Consider the following 23,961-nt stretch of genomic DNA (forward strand, 5'->3'; position numbering starts at 1 on the left):
CCTTTTATACAGTATGGTTCTGTGAGTTTTGACAAACACAATCAGTTGTATGGCTACTACAATGAAACAGAACAGTTTCATCACTGCCCAAATTTCCCTGTCTCTTTACAGTCACCCCTTCCTTGCCTCCAGATGCTGGTACACACATTTCATTATATGCTAGTGTCATGAAAACAACCAGCCTCCATAAATGTGAGGTCTTTAGCTTTTATTTCAGAGGGTCCTAGGATACTGGTACACATCCAGACTTCAAGAGGTCTGGATGTGTCACAAAGATAAGATGTTTGCTAACTGGTCTATTATTACTCTAATGCAAAAGGTAGGCTCTTTAATACAAAACAGAAAGGGCCAGGCTGGGCTTGACCTAGAGCTTGACCACTTATGAAACAACCAAATCAACGTGCCTGCAGCAAAATTAGGATCCTAGCAGGTAAGCAGTGCAGACCGGGTTTATCTTCCTGGCAGAATCAATGAATAATGCATAACTGAGAGAGAAACACTCCTGAAGAAACCATTCTAGTTAATATTTAAGTGTAAAGAATCCTACAGGATTTAGGCAATGCTCATCAATAGCTACTAAAAATCATTACAGAGAACCCCCTGGTGGTCCAGTGGATAGGACTCTGCTTTTCCATTGCAGAGGGTACAGGTTTGATCCCTGATTAGAGAACTAAGCTCTCGTAAGCCACGCGGCACAGCCGGAAAAAAAAACAAAAATTAATTACAAAATAGAGAGACATTTGTGTGCCTCCTGTTAAAAGTACTCAGTATCATCTCTGATGCACTTTGCAAAAAAAAAAAAAAATCAAATTTGAATCTGACAAGTGGTTCTCCTCAGATCTGAATCAGTAGTTCTCAAACACTGATTGATTTGGTACAGCAAAGAACATCTGTCAGTGTCTGAGACATTTCTGATTGTCACATGTTGGGGACGGGGGGATCATACTACTGGAGTTGGCAGAGGCCAGAGACACTACTTAACCAGCAAAGAGTTATCATGCCAAAAATGTCAACAGCACTGAGGTGGAGAAACTCTACCTTAGATCTAATTTCCAATCTACAGGAAATACAAGAATGAATTAACACCACAAGGGTGCAATCAGCTAAAGGTGGGCTGGAAGAAAGCATAGGACAAATGATCTGGGGTTTTTTTGGTGGGGGTGGGTAAGGGATAGGGGAGAATAAGACCAGGGGAAATTTATAGGTTAAAGGAGACTTAAAAGGTGTATCAACCATCTGTTACAAAATATAGATTTATTTTAGTCCTGATTTTAACAAATCAACTATAAAAAATTATGAGACAATCTAAGGAATTTAAACACTATCTGATTAACTTAATGATAAGAATTCCTATTAACAGTTTTAAGTGGACTTTTAGTATTATGGTCATGTAGAAAAAAAATTCCTATGTCTTCTCAAGATACAGGCTGAAATATTTGCAGATGGAAATGATATAATGACTGAGATTTGGCTTAAAATAATTGAAAGAAGGGGAGAGGCAGGACTAGCCATGAGGGGACATTTATTTAGGATGTGTTATGGAGGGATTGGGGGCAGGAGGAGAAGGGGACAACAGAGGATGAGATGGCTGGATGGCATCACTGACTCAATGGACGTGAGTCTGAGTGAACTCCAGGAGTTGGTGATGGACAGGGAGGCCTGGCGTGCTGCGATTCATGGGGTCGCAAAGAGTCGGACACGACTGAGCGACTGAACTGAACTGAACTGAACTGATGAGTTCTTGAGAATTCATTATATTAATCTCTCTGCTTCTGTATTTTTAAAAATCAAAAGAGGGTAGTAAAAGGGACAAGTTTAAATCATTTTAACTACTGAATCATTGTGAGTTAAAACTCACTGAAAAATTAAGCATACTCCATATATCACCCCTTATAAATAACAGTGTCAATCTAAAGACTCATTAGGCCCTATCTATTTAAGAAATAAAATTTCCACTTTATATAAACCAAGGGACTTTTCATTCCTTACCATATTGAAGCCAGCTGAGCCTGTGGTAAACTTGATTGCATAAGAATAGTTCTTGCTTGGGGACCTAAATGAAAGCCAGGAAAAAAAATAAAGATGAATCAGCAAATCTTCACTGTCTAGGAAGATCAGTGTTCTGCACACAGGTACTATGCAATCTCATGCAATCACAGTGCTTTAAACAATATTTGCTATTACCCAATGGGCTTTTCAATAAGGAAATTAAGCCCCAGTGAAAAAGGGAAAAAACACAAAGCATAGCGCCTGGCACACAGCCAATAAATTTTTGTTAAATAGATGTTTAATGAGGAATGAGTATGTAAAAAATAAGAGTTTCAATATATAACCTGCCCTTTGGTCCAGGTGACCATCTCTATTTGTATCAGGTTTTTATTCACAAAGCTGAACTCTCTAAATGCAATATCATCTGCCACCCTCTGCCACCTCCATCATGATGACTATCAAATTTAGACAAGAGTCAGAGAATCTCAAAAGAGGAAGTGACCTTAGAGAAAACTCTTCTACCCATTTCATTATGCAGACTTAAAAAAAAATTTGCTCATGGTTGCATAAATGGCCAATATCACAGCCATTTCCTAGGTTTGTGATAAAGAAGAATTCCTGGAATTTCAACTTTGCTCTCAAAATTAGCTCTCATTTCTTAAAATACTTGTGTATATATCTTCATTTCTGGCATGAAACTAGCTTTAGATACCAGGAAGCCTACAATGGAAGATTTTGAATGTTTAAATAAACTAGTGTTAAGAAGAGAGCGACAAATGTCTCATGTCCTTCAATGATTTCCAAGGGGTGGGCCCAGGATGACAGGTAATAGATCAAGGAATGCAAAGTGGTAGCAATTATGCTGGGGAGATTATCATGTATAATATTTTGCTTGGTCTTCGGTATACTGGAATGAGGAGAGTTCACCGATCATTTTATTTAGTCTCTAACACTGTATTTAGAGGGCTTCCCTGGTGGCTGAAATGGTGCCTGCAATGCAGGAGACTGGGATTCGATTCCTGAGTCGGGAAAATCCCTGGAGAAGGGAACGCTACCCACTCCAGTATTCTTGCTTGCAGAATTCCATGAACAGAGGAGCCTGGCAGGCTACAGTCCATGGGGTTGCAAAGAGTCAGATATGACTAAGGGACTAACTCTTTCTTTCACTGCATTTAGAATACTGGCAATATAAAAGTAGAATCAGCATAAGTTTAGTGAAAGCTTTCATTTATACTTGTAACAACACTGTGCCCACTACAGAACTATATAAAAGAAAGTTCATATTTCACTTACTTGATAAAAAATGTAACAATAAACTTTAAAAACTAGCCCTGGACCTGGATATCAGGAGATATGGATTCCACTCTTGACTCTTCCACTCTCTAATGACATGTGACATTAATAAAATCACTTTCCCTCTCTAAGAGGAAGTTCTTTCGTCTCTGAAATGAGGGAAATGATCTAGAACGGGAATTGGTAAACCACAGTCCATAGGCGTTCTCCAGTCCTCCAGCTGTTTTTGTAAATAAAGTTTCACTGAAACATAGCTTGCCCATTCACTTAACATATTGTGGCTGCTTTCATACTGCGATGGCAAAGCTGAATAGTTACAACAGTGTATGACTGAAAGCCTAAACTATTTAGTATTTTGCCCTTTAAAGAGAAAGTCTGTGATCCCTATTGTCTTTTGCAATTCTAATATGGGACTCTGTTAAGTCTTAAGGTCAGGTTAAGAAACATTAAACTAGATCAGCAACAGTGAAGACAGTATCTTAGCATAACAGAGCAACCTCCTGCGGAAGCCTGCATTCATGAAAAGAGTACTGGCTTAGAAGAAAATATTAAGGATATAAATGAAATCTCAAGTTCACAAAGCCTATAATGGGTACCCATGATTGGGCAAGGAAGCAGGAATGTAAAGGACAGAGATAATTCAATGAAGTCAAAAGTTTAGTTCAAACAATGACTAAGACTTTTTAGCTTCTGAGATTAGCATATGAATAACCAAATAACACAGTCACTGTTTCAGAATGCAAGGAGATAATAAAATACCTCTTTGAGAAAAGGACTAGCAAGAATAGCAGCTCCAGAATTCTGTTGTGCGTATGTTAGTCACTCAGTCCTGTCCAACTCTATGCAAACCCACGGACTGTAGCCACCAGGCTTCTCTGTTCGTGGGACTCCCCAGGCAAGAAAACTGGAGTGTACTGCCATGCCCTCCTCCAGGGCATCTTCCCAACCCAAGGATCAAACCCAGATCTCCTGCATTGCAGGCAGACTCTTTAACATCTGAGACACAAGGGAAGCCTAGAATTGTAGAGCTACTTATATCACTTTGATTAAAGAAGAACTCTTTTTTTTTATGAGTGTATCTTTTAAGACCATGCAATAGTATATACATCAAGTTGGGAAGGAACAGGGGGATACCCATCTAATGAGGTGTATCAGATAAATCAACTCAGGGAATCTTCACCGACTCAGTGGACATGAGTTTGAGTAAGCTCCAGGAGTTGGTGATGGACAGGGAAGCCTGGAGTGCTACAGTCCATGGGTCACAAAGAGCTGGACATGACTGAGCAACTAAACACCACCACCCCTTATTAGAAAGATTTCTGGACAGCATCATAAAATCATTTGAGTCTTTCTGATGTAGACAACAGAACCTTTTTTTTAATTCACAGAGAGCATGTAACTTAACTCTGACCTTTTATACATGAAGAGATAAGATCCAAGTAGGTAAATTGAACTCCAGCTGGTAAGTGGCAAGGCCAGGTTCCAAACTCCCCAATCATTCCCCTTTCACCCCGCCCCTGCAGTCATCACTGATTCTTTGAGTAGGCAGTTTCAAGTTGACCTCCAAAGCTGGACTTCAGAAGGTGAACCAGGTTTCCTTCATAGCAGTGTTCCTTTCTAGTGCTTTGATTTGCACACTCGTGGCATTTGGGATGCTGGGGGATCCTTGGTCTAGGTTCTATTACCAAGAAGCAAAAGCCTGAGGCAGTAGAGAATGAAGTAACTGTGGCCTTATCAGTTGATGAGAACTTATCAATCAGTCGATGAGATAAAAGGAACAATGAAAACACTGTTTAGAAAGAAGTACAGGTAAATAGAGCAAAGTCTGGAAAATCTTTGGCCCAATATCTAGAAACAATTTACATTTAGAATGGAGACCATATTTCACTAAATTAATTCTTATGTGTAAATACCTGTTAGGTGTCCACTCATGGTTTTGTCATGACTATTGAAGAGCTGTCTGTATTTCAGCCTGGATGACTGAGGAACAGCCCACTCAGCTGTAGGAGGGACACTGTGGGAGGAAAGACAGGAAAAGAGGGTGAACAGCAAGGACCTGCACATTCCAGTTCTTTAAAAAGTAAGAACTTTCTAGAAAACTAGCTTTAACATTTTATTCCGTTTCTAATCACTATTTCAGAATTTTCCATCATGATTTTTTTCATTTCTTAAGGTTACAACCCTTTCTCTGCATACAGATAAGCTCATTATTTTGAGCTTCCTATTACTTTGAGTAAACAGGACAGACCAAGTGGCTGGTTCAAGTTATACATACAATTAAACTAATTTAAAGGTTCTACAAAAGGATGGAAAATCTCCTAGGAACTGAGGTGATCACAGTAACATCCAGTCTTCTTTTGGTTTTAAAAGCCATGTGGACAGCAAACAAAAGCAACTGCCTTTAAAGGTATTAATTTTTTAAAAATGTTTAACAGTCTTACACCAAAATACATGATGGATTTCCTAATGAGGGGAAGTTATTTCATTCTGAGAATTTACATGCCCACATGTGGAGTTTCCGAGAGAGGAGAGAACACTTCTCGGCAGCGTAGAAAGGAAGGGAAGGAGTTCTGCTTCTGACTGCGACGCAGGGCTGGTCTTTCCTGCCAATGTGTAGCACCCCTGACCTCAGGAAACCCCTGACCAGCAGCCAGCTCGGTGTAGATCTCCCTGGTGATCAGTTCCTTAGATCAGTTCCCACACAGTATCACACTGGTTGTACCCACGGTTTGTTAAGAGCCCGCTGTTTATATAGGGTAATTTAAACATGATGATTGAGCTGACAGTAAAAAAAAATGGCATTCCACTTCCAGGACAGATTACAACTAACGCCCCATGTGCAATGTCCTTTCATTTCAACAAAAATATCTATTTCTCACATGTTAAAGTGAATTTTTAATCCTCATTTATGTACTTTATCTGTGTCCTTATTCTTACTATGTACACTGCTTAAAGCACAGAAACTGCTCCCAAACACTTGAAAAGTACTTATAAAAATTTACTGTTTCAAGTTTTATGTATTTCTCTGTAAAATCATTTACCGAGGTCTATTCTGCTGTGCCTATTTCTGCAACAAATCTCTCATTTTAAACTAATATTTTGCAGATTCCAACTCTTCCCAATTTGTCAAGAAGCCAATTATCTCTCCCCTCCACCCCAGGAATGTAGGATATAAAACGCAAAGTGCCTAAGACTACACATATCAAATCATAGTTTTCTGCCAAATTCCTGAGAACGTAAACAGGCCTAAAAAGGCATGATCCAAAAAGTTAGATGCCACATCACACAAACTTTCTAGAAACTTAAGATACTGAAGGAAACTATTAAAAAAAAACAACAACAGTGTTTTTATAACCAAGCAGAATGCTGTAGGGTCTTCCTCGGACAGACCTCTCCCCTCATGTTCTCTGCCTCTCTCTTTTTTCCCTCTGCCTGTCTCTTGTTTGTAGAAAAGCTGTGGTCTCCCAGGCCCCACTTGAGTCACAGAAATCTGGCTCAAGAATTAATGATTGAAAGGATGTGAACATGTAGTGACAAAAGTCACAGTTGGGCCAGGAGAACTGGTAACAATTTAATCAGCAGATGCGCCATACGGCAGTCATAATCCTTAGTTCCTCCCTGAAGTACCTAGATAACAGGGTCTGAGGCACATTCCTGACTTGTTTTACAGATGATAAAACTCCACCAAAGGGAAGCTGGAAGCTAAGGACTGATAACATCAATCACCCGCCTCTTGCTGTTGCTGCTGTTCAGTTGCTAAGTGGTGTCTGACTCTGCAGCCCCATGGCCTGCAGCACGTCAAGCTCCCCTGTCCTTCACTAGCTCCCCAAGTTTGCTCAGATTCATGTCTGTTGAGTCAGTGATGCTATCCAGCAACCTCATCCTCTGCCACTCCCTTCTCCTTTTGCCCTCAATCTTTCCCAACATCAGGGTCTTTTCCAATGTGTGGCTCTTTGCATCAGGTGGCCAAAATATCTGAGCTTCAGCTTCGGCATCAACCCCTGTGGCATTGCCCTGGTACCTCACCATCAATTAGAGGTGTGCAGAAGCTGATCAAACACACCGTGACTCCCTTCCTTCACCTGGCCTTTAAAAATGGTCCCTTGTTGGGAGTTTGGGGTTTCTGAGCGTTAGCTTCCCCAGACTCCTTATCTGACGCCTTACAACCTATATTCGACAATTAACCAAAGTTACTAGGGCAAATTTTAAGAACATTTGCCTTAAAGTCAGAAAGACCTCAGTTCAGCTGTTGGCCCTATCACTTATGAGTTACCTTGAGCAAGTCACTTACTCTCTGAGCCTCCTCATTCATAACACAGAGAAAACCATAGTCATCTTCTGGAGAAGATGGTGAGCATTAAAAGGGTTACTGTGCATAAAGCATTTGACACAGTGCTTTGCAGCTTATGGATTTTCTTTATATTAATTTTTTAAAGGTAATGAATTTTTGAGTTATATTCAACATGCTCTTCTCTTTAAAGAGGAAACATGACTTGATTCACTTAGGAAAGATTCATAAAGAGGACTGAAACAAGAAAAGATGTAATCAATCATTTTTATCTACATCTTCTCATTTGAAAAGTTTTGAGACAGCTTATCAAGAGACTTAATTTTTCATTTTAGAGCAGCATTATGCAAGGGGAAAATATGGGTAAAATAAAAACATAAAAGATAATGGGAACCAAGACTGGCCAAAATACAAGGCAGCAGGTCACATAAGCTTTACCAAAATCGAGCCACATATCCAATTAACAAGAGCTCTTCTCTAACTTGAATAACTCATTTCATAAAAACTGATCTAAGTTTTGCCAACAATCCACACAGGCTTCATAAGATTATCTGAGATAAAATTAGAGCCAGTTTTGACTCTGAGTTTCATATAAAATATTTTATACATAAACTTGTTTATTTTACAGCGTGAGGCACTTCAGTGGCTGTGGCACACGGGCTTAGCTGACCCGAGGCCTGTGGGACTGAACCGCTGTCCCTTTCACTGGCAGGGGATTCTTAACCACTGACCACCAAGGGAGCCCCGACACAGAAACTTTCAAATGACCGACACAAAATAGTTAACCATGGACTACTACATATTTATCATCCTCATGGGAAAAAAAAAAAAAAAAAAAAAAAACACTAAATTTTTTAAGGAAAAGTAGTGTTTCTGATTCTGTCATTGCTACAACAAACAAATAATGAAATCTAGAACATTATCCAGAATTAAGACAAATATTAGCATGCTACAAAATAAAAGAAGATAAGTAAGGAACACGTAGCTAATTCATTTTCAAATTTATGAGTCAATCAGACAACAGTTTCAACCACAACATCCATTTGCAAACAAGCGAACTTACCTGGCCACATCGAATGACTGTGCCTTCTGCAGTTTTGTGTTTAACTGCGACCCTGGGCCCGATCTACTAAAGGAAGAACTCTTTGGCAATGTGGCAGCTGGAAAAATAAATGTTGGATAATTTTAATTCTACAAAAATAACAAGTTTCCCTTTTAAAAATTAAAATGCATTGTCATCAAAATTTTTTGAGTCATCAAATAATTTCTAAGGCAGAAATTATTTCTCCCTTCTGACCATTCTAGACTCAAAAACAGTCATTCCCTCCTTGCTTCCTGCCCTCTAGCCAAAAATGTTTTCTTGTTCCTTCGTAAAACCACCTTACTAGGTAGTAATGTTTACATCCACAAAGTTGGGCTCTTCATTAAACATTTAGTATCACATTTTATAGTATCTGTTCCTACAGCTGAAGAAGCAATAGCTTAAATAGATAGCTGGCATATTTGTAACTGCACTGAAGCAGCTGAAGCATCAGTTCCAGAGTCAGAGCCCAGAAGTCACAGACCTGTCTCGGCCAGAGGACACGTGATGCCACAGAAGGCCAGCCTCTGCGTCTGAGTCTCATTCAGGCTATGTGTCAGGAGAAAAACTCTGAGCCTTAACCAGCATTTCTCCCAACCTGGCCTACAGCCTTGCAACAATCACCATTTGACACAAAAGAAAACAAGACACGGGGCGTGGATTCACTGTTAACATGGGAAAAATAATCGCAAGCACTTTTTCAGCTGCCATGTCACCTACAGTCATGGTCACCTATGAGAGACAAGCTACCTGTGACAAGAACATCTTAAAAACAAAAGATCACAGAGACACATCCTGACAGATGTAATAAATCCAGGGGCGTAGGCAGACTCACAGATTAGGCTTAAACCCACACTCCATCATGACTGAATGTACTCAGACTTATCTAAGTACTTAAAAGATCAAACAAGAAAAAAATTTCCATATTGATATGAACCCACTCAGATTTGTCAGACTAAGGCTACCTACATCTACACTTTATGCTTTTCTCTGTTGTCACTGTTTAGTTGCTAAGTCATGTCCAACTCTTGCGAGTCCATGACGTGTAGACCACCAGGCTCCTCTGTCTGTGGGATTTTCCAGGCAAGAACACTGGAGTGGGTTGCCATTTCCTCCTCTAGGGAATCTTCCTGACCCAGGGATCACACTTGAGTCTCCTTTAGGCAGGTGGACTCTTTACCACTAAGCCACCTTTTCTTTAAAGGGAAGAAAGACTTTGAATAAAGTCTCAAAATGAAATTAGCTAAGCCAGACACTTTGTAATCCTTTGTTCAGTTAAGCAAGCATGAAATACTATAAGCTTAATATAGTCATTCATTAGATTTCCTTCCCTCTATGCCTGATTCATTATACCTCTTCAAAAAAAAAAAAAGCCAATGTTCTTTTTTTATCTCCCACATAATTCTACTCCTAAGAGATTGGCTTGTTTATTAGCAGTTCATGGCAGCTGAAGAAAGGTAGTAAGTGATACATGGAACTAAAAAGTGTTCAAATGCTGTTCAAACTTGAGCTGCTCTCATCAAGCCCTTGAAAGGGAATTATGCTCTTGGTTTTAGCTGTTGACTTCACTTTTGTGCACAATGGCAGCCAAGGGTACGTAATTTCATGCCCTCTCTCTAGACTAGCTGTTCCCCAAAATGAGACATTAAATGAAAAAAAAAAAAAGATGAATTCTTCTGGAATAAAATACTATGTAAATATAATCCGAGTGTGAAAACAGAAGACTTAATGAGAATGACGAGTAAAATACATATAGAACTTCAGCCTGTGGCTTTAGCAGGTCACATACCAGGATGAGCAAATGCAGGCAGAGGCTGTATGACCGGGGGCGCCCCATTGGCCAGGGGGGGCACCCCTGCTGCAGGAACAGATGACACTAGCGGGGGAGACATCCCAACAACAGGAATGGAGCCCATTGGCACAGGAGCAACAGCGGTCAGCGGCGGCATGCTGGCAATACCTCCCATACCTATGAAGGGAAAATCCCAATAAAATTCACATGGAACCACATTTCAGCATTCAACAATAATTAACCCAGGAATGCATGGAGAGGAAAACCCTCTTCCAGTCGTAATATACTCCCATTTAAAATCTGAATTCAGATTAATCCTTTTGAAAAGTATTAAACATTGTCAATGATCAGATGGAAAGGGCTCAAGACCCCAGCTTAAAGAGAAATCTACTGGCCAATGTTCACCAATAATAACCACAGTAGACTGAAAGCCAGCAAAGGGAAATCAATTCATAAATTCACAATGAGGTACTTTTTGTAAAAAATCCTAATTGGTCACCAGAGGAAATCTATTTATTTTGAAAACTAGTAAATAAAGGCAGAAAATAAACCATTAACCCACCTTCCCTTTACACATTGAACCTCAGAGGAATCAAACATTTGATGAGAAAGTTTCTGTTTATAAAAGTATTCTAACAACAACAAAAAAAAGATAGAACTAAACTAAATGTCTCTATTCTTTTTCCTTTTTCTATCCTAACTTGTGATATTGTGACATTATAAGAAGTATAGATCTGATCTTTGGCCCCAGGTCCTTATTCTTGACAGAGCTCTGGCGTGCATGTGTAGTTGCTCAGTCATGTCCAACTCTTTGCGACCCTATGGACTGTAGCTCACGAGGCTCCTCAGTCCATGGGATTCTCCAGGAAAGAATACTGGAGTGGGTTGCCATTTCCTTCTCCAGGGGATCTTCCCAACCCAGGAGTCAAACTGGCATCTCCTACATTGCAGGCGAATTCTTTACTGCTGAGCCATCGGGGAGGCCAGAAGAACTCCTAAAATCCTTTTCATTTCCTGACTGATAGGAACATCTTCTGCCAAAATATTTGGTCTTAGTCCCTGGTTCATGACACTAGAGCTTTTAAGATCCTTGGAATCTCTGGAGTAGGAAGACTGTCATCTTGTGTTTGATGAGACATCAGGGGAGAATAGACGGGGGAAACTGAGCTAATCAAAGGCTGATGATTTCATCAATGAAGCCTCTGTTATGAAATTCCCATAACAACTCCTACACGATGGACCTCATTTCTGTACTGTAGTGGTTATCACATTCGCCTCACAACTCCTACACAACAAGGTCTGGAGAACTTCCAGGCTGGTGGACACATCCAGGTCCTGGATGACAGAAGCTCCTGCACTCAGTACCCTTTAGGACCTTACCCTACACACCTCTCCATCTTCCTGTTCATCTGTACCCTTTATAATATCCTTTATAGAAAACCAGCAAATGTAAATACAAGTTTCCCAAAGTTTTGGGAGCTATCCTAGCAAATTGAAAAAGTGGGAGAAGGGTTTGCAGGAGCCTCTGACTTGAGTCAATCTTAAAGGAAATCAGTCCTGAATATTCATTGGGAGGACTGATGCTGACGCTGGAGTTCCAATACTTTGGCCACCTGATGTGAAGAGCTGACTCATTGGAAAAGACCCAGACACTGGGAAAGATTGAGGACAAGAGGAGAAGGGGGTGACAGAGGACAAGATGCTTGGATGGCATCATCGACTCAATGGACATGAGTTTGAGCAAACTCTGGGAGATGGTGAAGGACAAGGAAGCCCGGTGTGCTGCTATCCAAGGGGTCACAAAGAGTCAGACATGAGTTAGCGACCAAACAACAACTCTGTAGTCTTGACTCTGGAGCCAAGTCACCCCAGCACTTGTGACTCAGATCTAAAGTGAGGTCAGTCTTGTGGGACTGAAGCCTGTGGAATCTGACACTAACGACCAGAGTGAGTGTCAGAATTGAATTTAATTATAAGATATAAAGTCAGTGTCCGCAGAGTTAGAACGTTGGTTGGTGTGTTTTTTCTGGATACAAAATTCTTGGCCGATTCCTTCCTTGAGAATCTTAAATATGTCACTCCATTTCCTTCTGGCAGGAAGAAGTCGGAAGATGCTCTAATTCTCTTTCTTGTTAGCCATGTGCTTTCTATTTGCTTGTGCCCAAGTGACTTTTTGTTTTACTAGAATGAATCTTGGTCTTGATCCTCTCCAGGACAATATTCCTAGGCACGTGCTTTATTTGTTCAAATTTAGTTTCAAACCTGCCGTGTCAGGAAAGCTGTTCTCATTTCCCTTCCCTTGCTCTGGTTTTCTTCTTCAGAGGCCCCATCTAACCAGCTAGTCAGTTCTTTTCACCTTCATCATTTGGCACTTGTTCTCAAATTCTTTTTGTCTCTTTTGTCGTTTCCTTTTAATGCTCGAAACTGTCCTCTTTTTTTTTTTTTGCTTTCTGTTTCTCTTCAGTCTCTCTCGTGCTGCCTCTGGTTCACTCTTCATTTCTGAAACAACTTTTTCTTTTATGTCTCATTCTTTCTGGAGCGGTCACCTGATTTCTGGAGTTTTAAAAAATTCGGATCGATGCCAGTCGTTCATGACTTGCACCATTTTCTTAGCGCCTCTCGGCTTGTTTTGAAATAGTCGGTCACTGGTGCACAGCCACTGTCCATGAGGGTGCTGCTGGTCTCTCCGTTGTCTCCTCTCTAATAATAACTGTGTGTGGGATTTGACCCTGCCTGATGCTGCCTGTTGCTCCTTTTGATGTGTGAGCCTGGCTTCCTGGGTGGGTTCAGTCTCCTCCCCCATGTAGGTCTGGACCTTCTCATCCTCCTGTCTCTGCTACCCTGCCCTGTTTAATCTTTACTCACTCCCAGTCATTCCTCCTTGGTGTGGGATCTGATCATCAAAGGCAGCCTTGTCGGTCAGTTTGAAGAGTCCATAGGGACCAGATCTTGCAAGTCTTCTAATCCAGGGACAACCCCCATCATTATTGTCTTAACACCATGATTTGTCCATTTCAGTTACCTACTCAGCTTTTAAATTGCCCCTCTTACCAAGTGACGGCCTCTTCTGAATGAATGGCATTTTCTGGATACCTCTAAACAAACACATCCCCCAGGCAAGGTTTTAGATGCCATCTCTTAATTCATGAAATTTTCCACACTCTCCTCAACCACTGAGTTTTCCCCTTGACTCTAAAAACACCGGAGCCTTTCCAACCATCAACATGCTATCCTTTAGCTGACAGGCTCCACCTCACGGTTAAACTTTCCGCCCTCCCAGGCCTCCAGCAGGCTTCTGTCCCTACCACTCCAAGGAAACTGCTCATCAAAGTGAAAGTGAAAGCGTAAGTTGTTCAGTAGTGCCCGATTCTTTGCAACCCCATGGACTATAGCCGGTCAGTCTCCTCTGTCCATGGGATTCTCCAGGCAAGAATACCAGAGTGGGTTACCATTCCAGGGGATCTTCCTGACCCAGGGGTTGAACCCAGGTCTCCCACGTTACAGGCAGATTCTTTACTGTGAGCCACTAGGGATGCCCAAGATCAGGCCCAAACCCATCTTATCAAATGTCAAATCCAATCACTCTCGTGTCCTATTCTTACTCAGTCCCTCAGAAGCAACTCTTCCCTGGTGGCTCAGCTGGTAAAGAATCCACTTGCAATACAGGGGACCCCGGTTAGATTTCTGGGTTAGGAAGATCCCCTGGAGAAGGGATAGGCTACCCACTCCAGTATTCTTGGGCTTCCCTGGTGGTTCAGATGGTAAAGAATCTGCCTGCAATGTGAAAGAGTTGGGTTCAATTCCTGGGTTGGGAAGATCCCTTGGAGGAGGGCATGGCAACCCACTCCAGTATTCTTGCCTGGAGAATCCCCATGGACAGAGAAGCCTGGCAGGCTACAGTCCACGGGGTCACAAAGAGTCAGACACAACTGAGTGACTAAGCACAGCACAGAAGCAACTCAAACATGGAGACCCACACTTGAAACAAGGTGTGATCTTAAGTGTTCTGCATACTCTAGCTACACTCTGTCCACCTAAATGAAGAGGGACACTGAATCACCGGAAGTTGAGCTTATGCAGGAATAGCAGAAGAATTGCAATCCTGATATCTTTCTTTTTTTTCTCTCTCTTGGTTGGTAGGCATGTTGGATCTTAGTTCCCCAACCACGGATCGAACCCGTGCCCCCTGCATTGGAAGTGATGAGTCTTAACCACTGGACCAAGAGGGAAGCCCCAAGAATTGCAATTCTAGACATACCAACTGTAGTAAGCTACAAGTGAGTCCTTTGAGGGTTTGGGGTGGGCTGGATTTATGGATAAGGATCATAAAGAGGAGGGAATTCAGTTAGAATCCAAGCAGTAAGTTCATTGGCTTGAGGAAGAGAAGAAACTCTTGGTGGAGGTTCATCCGTCAACAGATCAGTTTCCGTTTTCTGTAAATCCCTGATCAGTAGTACCTCTGTTCTTAAGTTTCATTTTCCTGAGGATTCATGCATGAGATTCTCCACTGTATATATCCTCTGGTTCCATTTAAGATTGAAATCCTCTCCCAACTTTCTCTCTAAGATCCTATATCAGTCCCAGGGCTTTCGTTGCCATCCATACTCAAACTCACCAGAGCTGAGAATCCCTCCTGCGTTGCAGACATACAGATTTATCTGCCTCCCTAATATCTCGACTGCGAAATCAGCAAGGCCCTTCAAGCCTAATATGGTCAAAATCTGATTTACTTTTCCTCCACAATACAGGATATGATGAAACTAATTCTAAGCTATTTTTCACATTGATTATCACTGGCCAGATCTAGATTACCATAATCTCTTGCCTATGGAAAAAGCCTCTTTATTGATGTTCCTGATTTTAGGCTTGTCCCCTGTAATCTAGTCTTCAGATAACACAAATGACAAAACAACAACAACAACAGAAAAAACCCACACAAAAAAACCAAAACCATCTTCAGATAACATAGATTATATTTTTTTAAATGTCCATCAGCCATTTACACCCTGTTCAAAAGCTTTCAACTGAACTTACTTAGAAAAAAATGCTAACTTTTTAGTGGTTTCAGAGGTAAAGAATCCGCCTGCAATGTGGGAGCCCTGGGTTCAATCCCTGTGTCAGGAAAATTCCCTGGAGGAGGAAATGGCAACCGACTCCAGTATTCTTGCCTGGAGAACCCCATGGACAGAGAAGCCTGGCAGGCTGCAGTCCATGGGCCCGCAAAGAATTGGACATGACTAAGCGACTTTCAGTTCACTTAGTGGTTTTATTAGGTCCCAAACCACCTGGCTCCTACTTTACCTCCCCGACCTGAAGCCCTAAGGACACCAGGTGCAAGCCTCTCATTATTGTTCCTCTGACACACCAAGCTTTGCCTTAGGACCCGTTGTTTTTTCCAGGTGGGTTCTCTTCCCCCATACCTAAGGCAGCTCAAAAGTTATTGCCTGGGTAAATTCTCCCTAACCACCTGGTATCAGGAGAAATAACAATAACCTCAGATACGCAGATGCAGCTCTGTCATAGGCACCCTTATGGCAGAAAACAAAGCAGAACTAAAGAGCCTTTTGATGAAGGTAAAAGAGGAGAGAGAAAGAGCAGGCTTAAAACAACATTCAAAAAATGAAGATCATGGCATTTGGTCCCATCACTTCATGGCAAATAGATGGGGAAATAATGGAAACAATGACAGACTTTATATTCTTGGGCTCCAAAATCACTGTAGATTTCAGCCATGAAATTAAAAGACACTTGTTCCTTGGAAGTAAAGCTATGACTAACCTAGAGAACATATTAAAAACCAGAGATATTACTATGCCTACAAAGGTCCATCTAGTCAAAGCTATGGTTTTTCCAGCAGTCATGTATGGATGTGAGAGTTGGACTATAAAGAAGGCTGAGTGCCAAAGAATTGATGCCTTCGAACTGTGGTGCTGGAGAAGGTGCTCAAGAATCCCTTGGACTGCAAGGAGATCAAACCAGTCAATCGTAAAGGAAATCAACCCTGAGTATTCACTGGAAGGACTGATGCTAAAGCTGAAGCTCTAATACTTTGGCCACCTGATGCAAAGAGCCAACTCACTGGAAAAGACTGATGTTGGGAAAGACTGAAGGCAGGAGGAGAAAGAGATGACAGAGGATGAGACGGTTGGAGGGCATCACCGACTCCATGGACATGAGTTTGAGCGAGCTCTGGGAGATGCTGCAGCAGTCCATGGAGTCGCAAAGAGTCAGATACAACTGAGCGCCTGAGCAACAGCCACCTGGTCCTCTCTGCACCTCTCATGAGTACATGGGTGCTGAGTTGCTTTAGTCTCCACTCTTTTCAACCCTATGGACTGTAGCCTGCCAGGCTCCCTTGTTCATGGGATGCTCCAGGCAAGAATACTGAAATGGGTTGCCATGCCCTCCTCCAGGGGATCCTGACCCAGGGATGGAACGCAGGTGAGTTCTTTACCACTACTGCCACCTGGGAAGCCCTGGGTCTCTGTCATGTCACCCTGTTTCACAGAACTATTTGTCTATTTGTTTCTTCCCCTAACTTGCCAACAAGTTCCATAGTAACTGGGGTCACAATGTTTTACTCACTACCCCCTTCCCAGCAACTAGGACACACAGTCGGGACTTAAAGATATTGATTGGTTTGACCCAGTAAAACTGTGGACTCTGGCAAAAAACAGAAACAATCACAACAACCTCTCCCTGAAATATCTGAGTTCAGAGTCAAAGAAGAATGATGGTGTGTGCAAATACACTGAAGGGAGAAGGTACGAGGCATACTCATCACAGAATGTCTTGGAATACGGCCAGGCACCCTTAAGCAAATCACAGTATCACTGCACCCCATTTTCCTCTTCTTAACAAAATGACTATTCAACCTCTGCTGCTGCTGCTGCTGCTGCTGCTGCTGGTAAGTCGCGTCAGTCGTGTCCAACTCTGTGCAACCCCATAGACAGCAGCCCACCATGTTCCGCTGTCCCTGGGATTCTCCAGGCAAGAACACTGGAGTGGGTTGCCATTTCCTTCTCCAATGCATGAAAGTGAAAAGTGAAAGTGAAGTCGCTCTAGCCAGCCTAAATTCCACGGTGCGTTAACATTTGCATTAACCTCGGGAGAGTGATGAAGCCCTGTGTCACTCTGATGATCTGGTGATAATGAAGGTGGGAAGAGAGAAGGAAAAGAGGAAACCAAAGGCCTTGAGGACAACTGAGTTTAAAGAGGCTCTGCCTCCCTTTCAGAAACATGAAATAAAGTGTTCCTTGTGAGTCGTGTGTGACTCTTTGCAACCCCATGGGCTATAACCCTCCAGGCTCCATGGGATTCTCCAAGCAAGAATACTGGAGTGGGTAGCCATTCCCTTCTCCAGAGAATTCCCAGGGAGAGACCCAGGGACTGAACCTGGGTCTCCCACCCTGCAGGCAGACTCTTCATTGTCTGAGTCACCAGGGCAGCCCCTTGGAACATGCTTAGGTGTTCAGCTTCTTGGCGTCTCAGTTCTCTCCTTTGTGTGAAAGGGTTGACAATCCGTTGCACACTTTCAGGGTTACTGTTGTGACCAAAAAACACGCTACATGTGAAGACAGACCACAGGGCTAGAAAACCCATGGTCAGACAAAGTCTCATACTAATTATAAAATACTGATAATAGTAATAAGTTATGTTTTCAATTAGCCAGAAGAATCATAAGAAAAAAATTACTTTGGCAAAGGCCAGATTTTTGAGTAAACTTGGGCAAAAGTGGGGATTGGGACCATGTACTTTTAACTTCTCTTTATCGTCTGTTATTCCCTCACAATTAATCCTCTGGAAAAATTTACTGAGGTCGATGTGACAAGAATGACAGGAGGAAAGGCAGTGGAGAAGCCAAGGGGAAGAGCTAAGGTCTGAATGGCAGGAGGGCAGTTAAGAAATCCCAGCTTCCCAGAGACCTCCCTTGGGGTTCAGTGGTTAAGATTCCAGCGCTTTCACAGCAAGGGGCACAGGTCTGATCCCTGGTCGGGGAACTAAGATTCTATATACTGCGAGGCATGGCCAAAAACATTTAAAAATATTTTTAAGTTAAAAAAAAAAATCCTGCATATGTATACCTGTGGCTGATTCATGTTGATGTTTGGCAGAAATCAACAATATTCTGTAAAGCAATTATCCTTCAATTAAAAAAAAAAATCCTGGCTTCCTTTAGAGGCTGGGCAGGTTACTTAAGTGACTGTAAAACCCTCTGTACAATGATGGCACTGCTCCTGAAAATAAATCAGCAATATCCCTAGAGCTGAAATTCCTACAGCAGAACGGAATAAGAGAAGACATATTACATGTCAGAGGAAGAATTACTGACACCTGGGTTTGAGGGAAAAAGAGGAAATGGGATGCCTGTGGTTATCTGACCCTTTCTCCACATCAAGGTTTCTTCTTGCAGCCTCGGAAGGGAGGCCAAAAGCAAACCAAACACCCTGTAGTTCTTTTAGCTACAAGCACCGTCAGGCATTCGGAGCAACCACCCCTTTGAAATAAGCTGGTTAACGGAGGGCTCAGAACTGGGAATACATGGTGGAAGATGGCCAGGGAGGGCGCTGGTCCCTCGGAGCAGCCCACAGCACTGTTCACCTCTGCCCTTCCACCTCTAGCTCTCCTGTGACTTTGCATTGTTCCTCCTTCTCTTGGATCACTGTCTTATTTGCCTAACCCAAAACCTGGACCTTTCCCCTAACATACCCAGACTTGTGGCACAAACTCACTGAAAGAAAGGCAATGCACAGTGTGCTTTTAACAGTGAACCTCTTAAGAACACCATTTATTTATCTCAGCTTATCATTAACTGTGGGCTTCCCAGGCGGCTCAGTGGTGAAGAACCCGCCTGTAGATACAGGAGACGTAGGAGATGCGGGTTTGATCCTTGGGTTGGGAAGATCTCTTGGAAGAGGAAATGGCAAACCACTCCAGTATTCTTGTCTGTAAAATCCCATGGACAGAGGAGCCTGGCGGATTACAGTCCATGGGGTTGCAAAGAGTTAGACACGACTGAGGACACACGCATCATTAACTGTGTCAGAGACAACCTGAATGACTATGATTGCCCCCTCCCAAACCTCCTTCACTTTATCACCTGTCATCAGATATATCAGGATGAAGGGAGAGAGGGAAACTCTATCCACCATTTTTCTGTTTTGTTTAAACTGTCTAAGAACTTTCCCAAGAATCACGTGTTGGATCTTATTACTGTAATCTTTAAATCAAGCTAAATAATTAAAGCCTAGGGTGAGAACAGAGAAGAAATCAGAACTGTTGGGGACTTCCTTCATGATCTAGCAGTTAAGACTCTGCTAGCTTCCACTTCCCTGGTGGCTCAATTGGTAAAGAATCCGCCTACAATGCAGGAGATCTGGGTTTGATCCCTGGGTTGGGAAGATGCCCTGAGGCAGGGCATAGCAACCCAGGCCAGAATTCTTGCTTAGAGAATCCCCATGGACAGAGGAGCCTGGCAGGCTGCAGTCCATGGGGTCACAAGGACTAAGCGACTAAGCACAGCACAGCACAGCTTCCACTTCAGGGGGCACAGGCTCAATCCCTGATCAGGGAACTCAGATCTGACATGCCACACAATAAGGTTCAAAAAAGGAAAAGAAAAAGAAAGCAGAGTTGACTGTGATCTTAGTCAACTAATTATCATTTAATTTTCTTTTTTTCTTTTTGGCTATATCATAGGGCATGTGGTATCTAGTTCCCTGACCAAGAATTGAACCCATGCTTTCTGCATTGGAAGCTTGAAGTCTTAACCACTGGACCACCAGGAACATGCCTACCAATTAATGTTTAAGAAAAATATCTGACTAAAAGATGGCATTTTATGGAATTATGTTTTAAATTGGGATAATAATTTTCATTCCCCCCCACCGTGGCATTTTGTGTGAAGAAGTAACATAATGTAACCAAGTGCCTCAACTATTATTACAAAAATACATTTCTCTTGATACTATAAACAAAAGGAGCATAAGGAAACAAAACAATGCTCCAAAAAACACAAAACCAAAGGGAAGTATGTGAAGATGTGAAGAAGGGTCAAGAATCCAATAGGGGCAAGAAAGAGAGAAAAGATGCAACAGACACTGCAAGTTTAATCCTTTTTCCCTGACAATCTGCACCTTTGCTTTCATTTCTTTCTTTTTTTGCTTTCTCCCCTTCCAGCATTATCTTTGTGCACAGGGCCATCATTTTTCAGAGTGAATGTCTCCTAGAATTTCAGTGCTACAAACTGATATGGCAGGGAGAAGGAAATATTTATTTTAAAAACATACAATGAAATATATGAACTGATTCCTTTTAGACTCACCAAAGGCTGGTGCACTAGAAATAGCAACTGGTTGCTGTTTCATGACAGGGGGAAGTGCAGAGGGGAGCTGATATCCTTGGAGCTTCAGCTTGATGAGTTTCATAGCAATGGAAAACTCCACTTGATCCATCCTTCCATCATTATTCATATCAGCGAGCGCCCTGCAGAACAACAGCATGGGCTCAGAATGACTGTGACCTTAAAAGAACCTTTCCCAAACCACCAGTCCCACCCACACAAAAACTAGAGAGTCAGCTCCCTTGGTCCCAGAGAAAACAAAACAAAACTTGTTTACCAAGCTGTAGGGAAAAACTGAATAGGTTTTACATAACGACGAATTATGTTTTACTGTGTTAGTCTTCACTTATACATGCATTATTTATATGATACACAAGGTAATTTTCAGTCTGAATGTCAGGACATATACTATGGACACCAAATGGAGCTTGTTTTTGGAGCAATGAAAATGTTCTCAATTGGATATTGGTGATGGTTACACAACTCTGAATAGACTAAAAAAACACTGAACTGTACATTTTAAAACTGTGAATTTTGTTAAGCTATTATGGGGGAAACAAAGGTATTTGGAAACAAGAGTTTATTTCTAGATTCTTGATTAGATTGCATCAACTCATCTATGGGGCTCTACAAACCTCACCACGGGGATGTGACATGCTATGCTCTACTATAATGTAATACTGGCATACTTTTAAAGCTGTGAAAATTAATTAAATGAGCTTATAAACACACTATCTGAAAGTGGTGTTCAAACATAAATGGTCAAGCACAACTTTCAATAAGCTGTTTATAGAGTATTTTTCTCAACAAAGAATAACCAAACAGAAGAACAGAGTCTGGACTTGCAACTGGAAACTACGTTTTGGCAAACTGAAACTGCATGTGACTTAACCTCTTCTGTACAAAAAATGGTCCTTCGGATTTCATTTGTTGAAGTCTAGATATCAAAGGCCTGAGGATTTATTTTTTAAAACCTGTCTTAACAAAATTTTTATTTGAAACTTCAAATGTTAAGACCAGTTACTCCAATTAAAATACTTAATCCTTAGCCATCTTTTAAATGAGCCACAGACTGTGTCCACAAAAGAAAATTACGTTACGTAGAAAATAACCCCATATTGGCTGGAGTTAATGCAAAGTAGTAAAACATGAGGCACAGAGAAAAGTGTCATAAAAAGATTACAAACCTTTAAAAATGTTAAAAATTCTAAAAGTCAACACTATCTCTCGGGAAAATTTGTAAAGCTCATAAAATCATAAAGGAAACACTATGGCCACACGAACCATCCTTCTGCCTCAGATAGGAGCTCCCCTGCCAGCAATGAGCCCTCCAGCAAACCACATCATGGAACCCGAATTTCTCTCACTGCTAGCGGCTTCAGCATCACTTGCCATGTTTCTTGAGCATTTGGACTCATGCGTCTATGAATTGCTCATTCACATCCTTTGCCAAGTTTTCTGATGGACTGCACGTCTTTTCCTTGTCAGTTTAAAAGAGCTCATTGTACGTTACACATCAACTGTTTATCTGTCAGTTGCTGAAAGAATTTTTTAAACTTGATCCATTTTGTGTAATTCTTCAGCATACAGAAATTCTACATTTTTATACATGTAAAATATTTCTTTGATAACATAGCTTTCTTTTCTGAAACTGTATTACTTTATTACATTTCAACCTTTAAACTGACTGTAATTGCATATATGTGTGGTATGTTACCCCAGGGTTCAATCAGATTTCCATCAGATAGATGGATACTTAACTTTCCCAGCAATGTTTAGGAACCAATCCATTCTTTTCTCGCTGAAGCATAAAAATATTTTTGTGGTTTATTAAATGTTTATATGAAATGAGATCTATTTCTGGATTATCTACTCTGAATAATTTCCAGGTCAACGTGACAATAATCTGATTGCACTGACTCCAGTATCTGGCAAGACTTATATAAAAAAAAACTTGTGTTGATGTTTGGCAGAAACCAACACAAACACAAAACACAACACAAACAAAAAATTAAAAAAATAAATAAAAAAATTGTTGGATGAACCTAGAGATTGTCATACTGAGTGAAGTCAGAGAAAGACGAATACCACATGACATTGTTTATATGTGGAATCTTAAAAAAAACAAAAACAACAAGAGTAAAATGAACTTATCTACAAAGGAGAAACAGAGTTACAGATGTAGAAACAAACTTATGGTTACCAGGGGGTCAGGCAGGGAGATGTAAATTGGAAGACTGGGGTTGACATATACACACTACACCATATAAAACAGATAACGGATAAGGACCTAGAGTACGGCACAGGGAGGTCTACACAATGCCTTGTAACGGCCTACACAGAAAAAGAATCTAGAACAGAGTAGATACATGTGTATGTGTAACCAATTCACTTCACTATACAGCAGAAACTAACACAACACTGTAAATCCCAAGAAAAGTGTTTTTAAAAATTTGCTTGGCTATTCAGACATTTCTTTTTCCCTATGAACTTTAAGATAATTTATCTATTCTATAAACAACTTTCTTGAAATCCAAAATGAAACTGCATTAGATATATTAATTTTTATAGAACTGACATATTTATGATAGTTTGTCCAAAGAAAACAGTACATTCAGTTCTCCTGATGTTAAAAACATTACATCACTTTCTCCATATAAGTAATTACTATTCTCGTTAAATGGGGTCTTAGGAATTTTATCATTTCTGTCACTCAAACAGAACAGGTTCCTCATTTCCATATTTAGACGCTTATGTCAAGCACAGAGAACAATTTTGCTTTTAATAATCATTTCTGCTGGCTGATCAATCTTACCAAACTTCTGTGAAACTTACACAATCACCTAAACAGCAAAAGAGTTAGCTTTCGTTTCCTATAGTTATACCCTTCCTCTCTTTCACTGTTCTTACTGTCTCCATCACATTACTGAGTGGGCATTCCAGCGTAGTTCTGAATTTAAGTTAAATGGCTGTAGTGTTTCACTGTTTAGTGTAATATTTGGTACTGATTTTTAGAATGTAATCTGACATATTTAAGCAGTTCCCTTTTTCTACTAGAAATGCTTGCTATACATTTTATCAAATGTTTAATCAGCATCTGAAGACCTGATCACACACATCTTCTTTTTCCTTTTATCTACTGATATAATATGGATTTCCCTGGTGGTTCAGACGAT

General features: G+C 41.1%; 1 protein-coding gene across 6 annotated transcripts in view; it reads right to left on the reverse strand.

Moving 5' to 3' along the window:
• The window catches only part of ITSN1 (intersectin 1), a 252,754-nt gene that overhangs the window by 142,989 nt on the left and 85,804 nt on the right, over window positions 1-23,961 (reverse strand). For all 6 annotated transcript variants that reach the window (XM_070365814.1, XM_070365651.1, XM_070365712.1 and 3 more), the window contains 5 exons: window positions 20,768-20,928; window positions 10,441-10,620; window positions 8,634-8,730; window positions 5,196-5,296; window positions 1,990-2,053 (listed from right to left, as the gene is read on the reverse strand). In XM_070365814.1, coding sequence (XP_070221915.1) covers window positions 1,990-2,053; window positions 5,196-5,296; window positions 8,634-8,730; window positions 10,441-10,620; window positions 20,768-20,928 — 603 coding nt within the window. The remainder of the gene's footprint in view (window positions 1-1,989; window positions 2,054-5,195; window positions 5,297-8,633; window positions 8,731-10,440; window positions 10,621-20,767; window positions 20,929-23,961) is intronic.

Source organism: Bos mutus, chromosome 1 (assembly GCF_027580195.1).
Source record: "Bos mutus isolate GX-2022 chromosome 1, NWIPB_WYAK_1.1, whole genome shotgun sequence".
NCBI lineage: Eukaryota > Metazoa > Chordata > Mammalia > Artiodactyla > Bovidae > Bos > Bos mutus.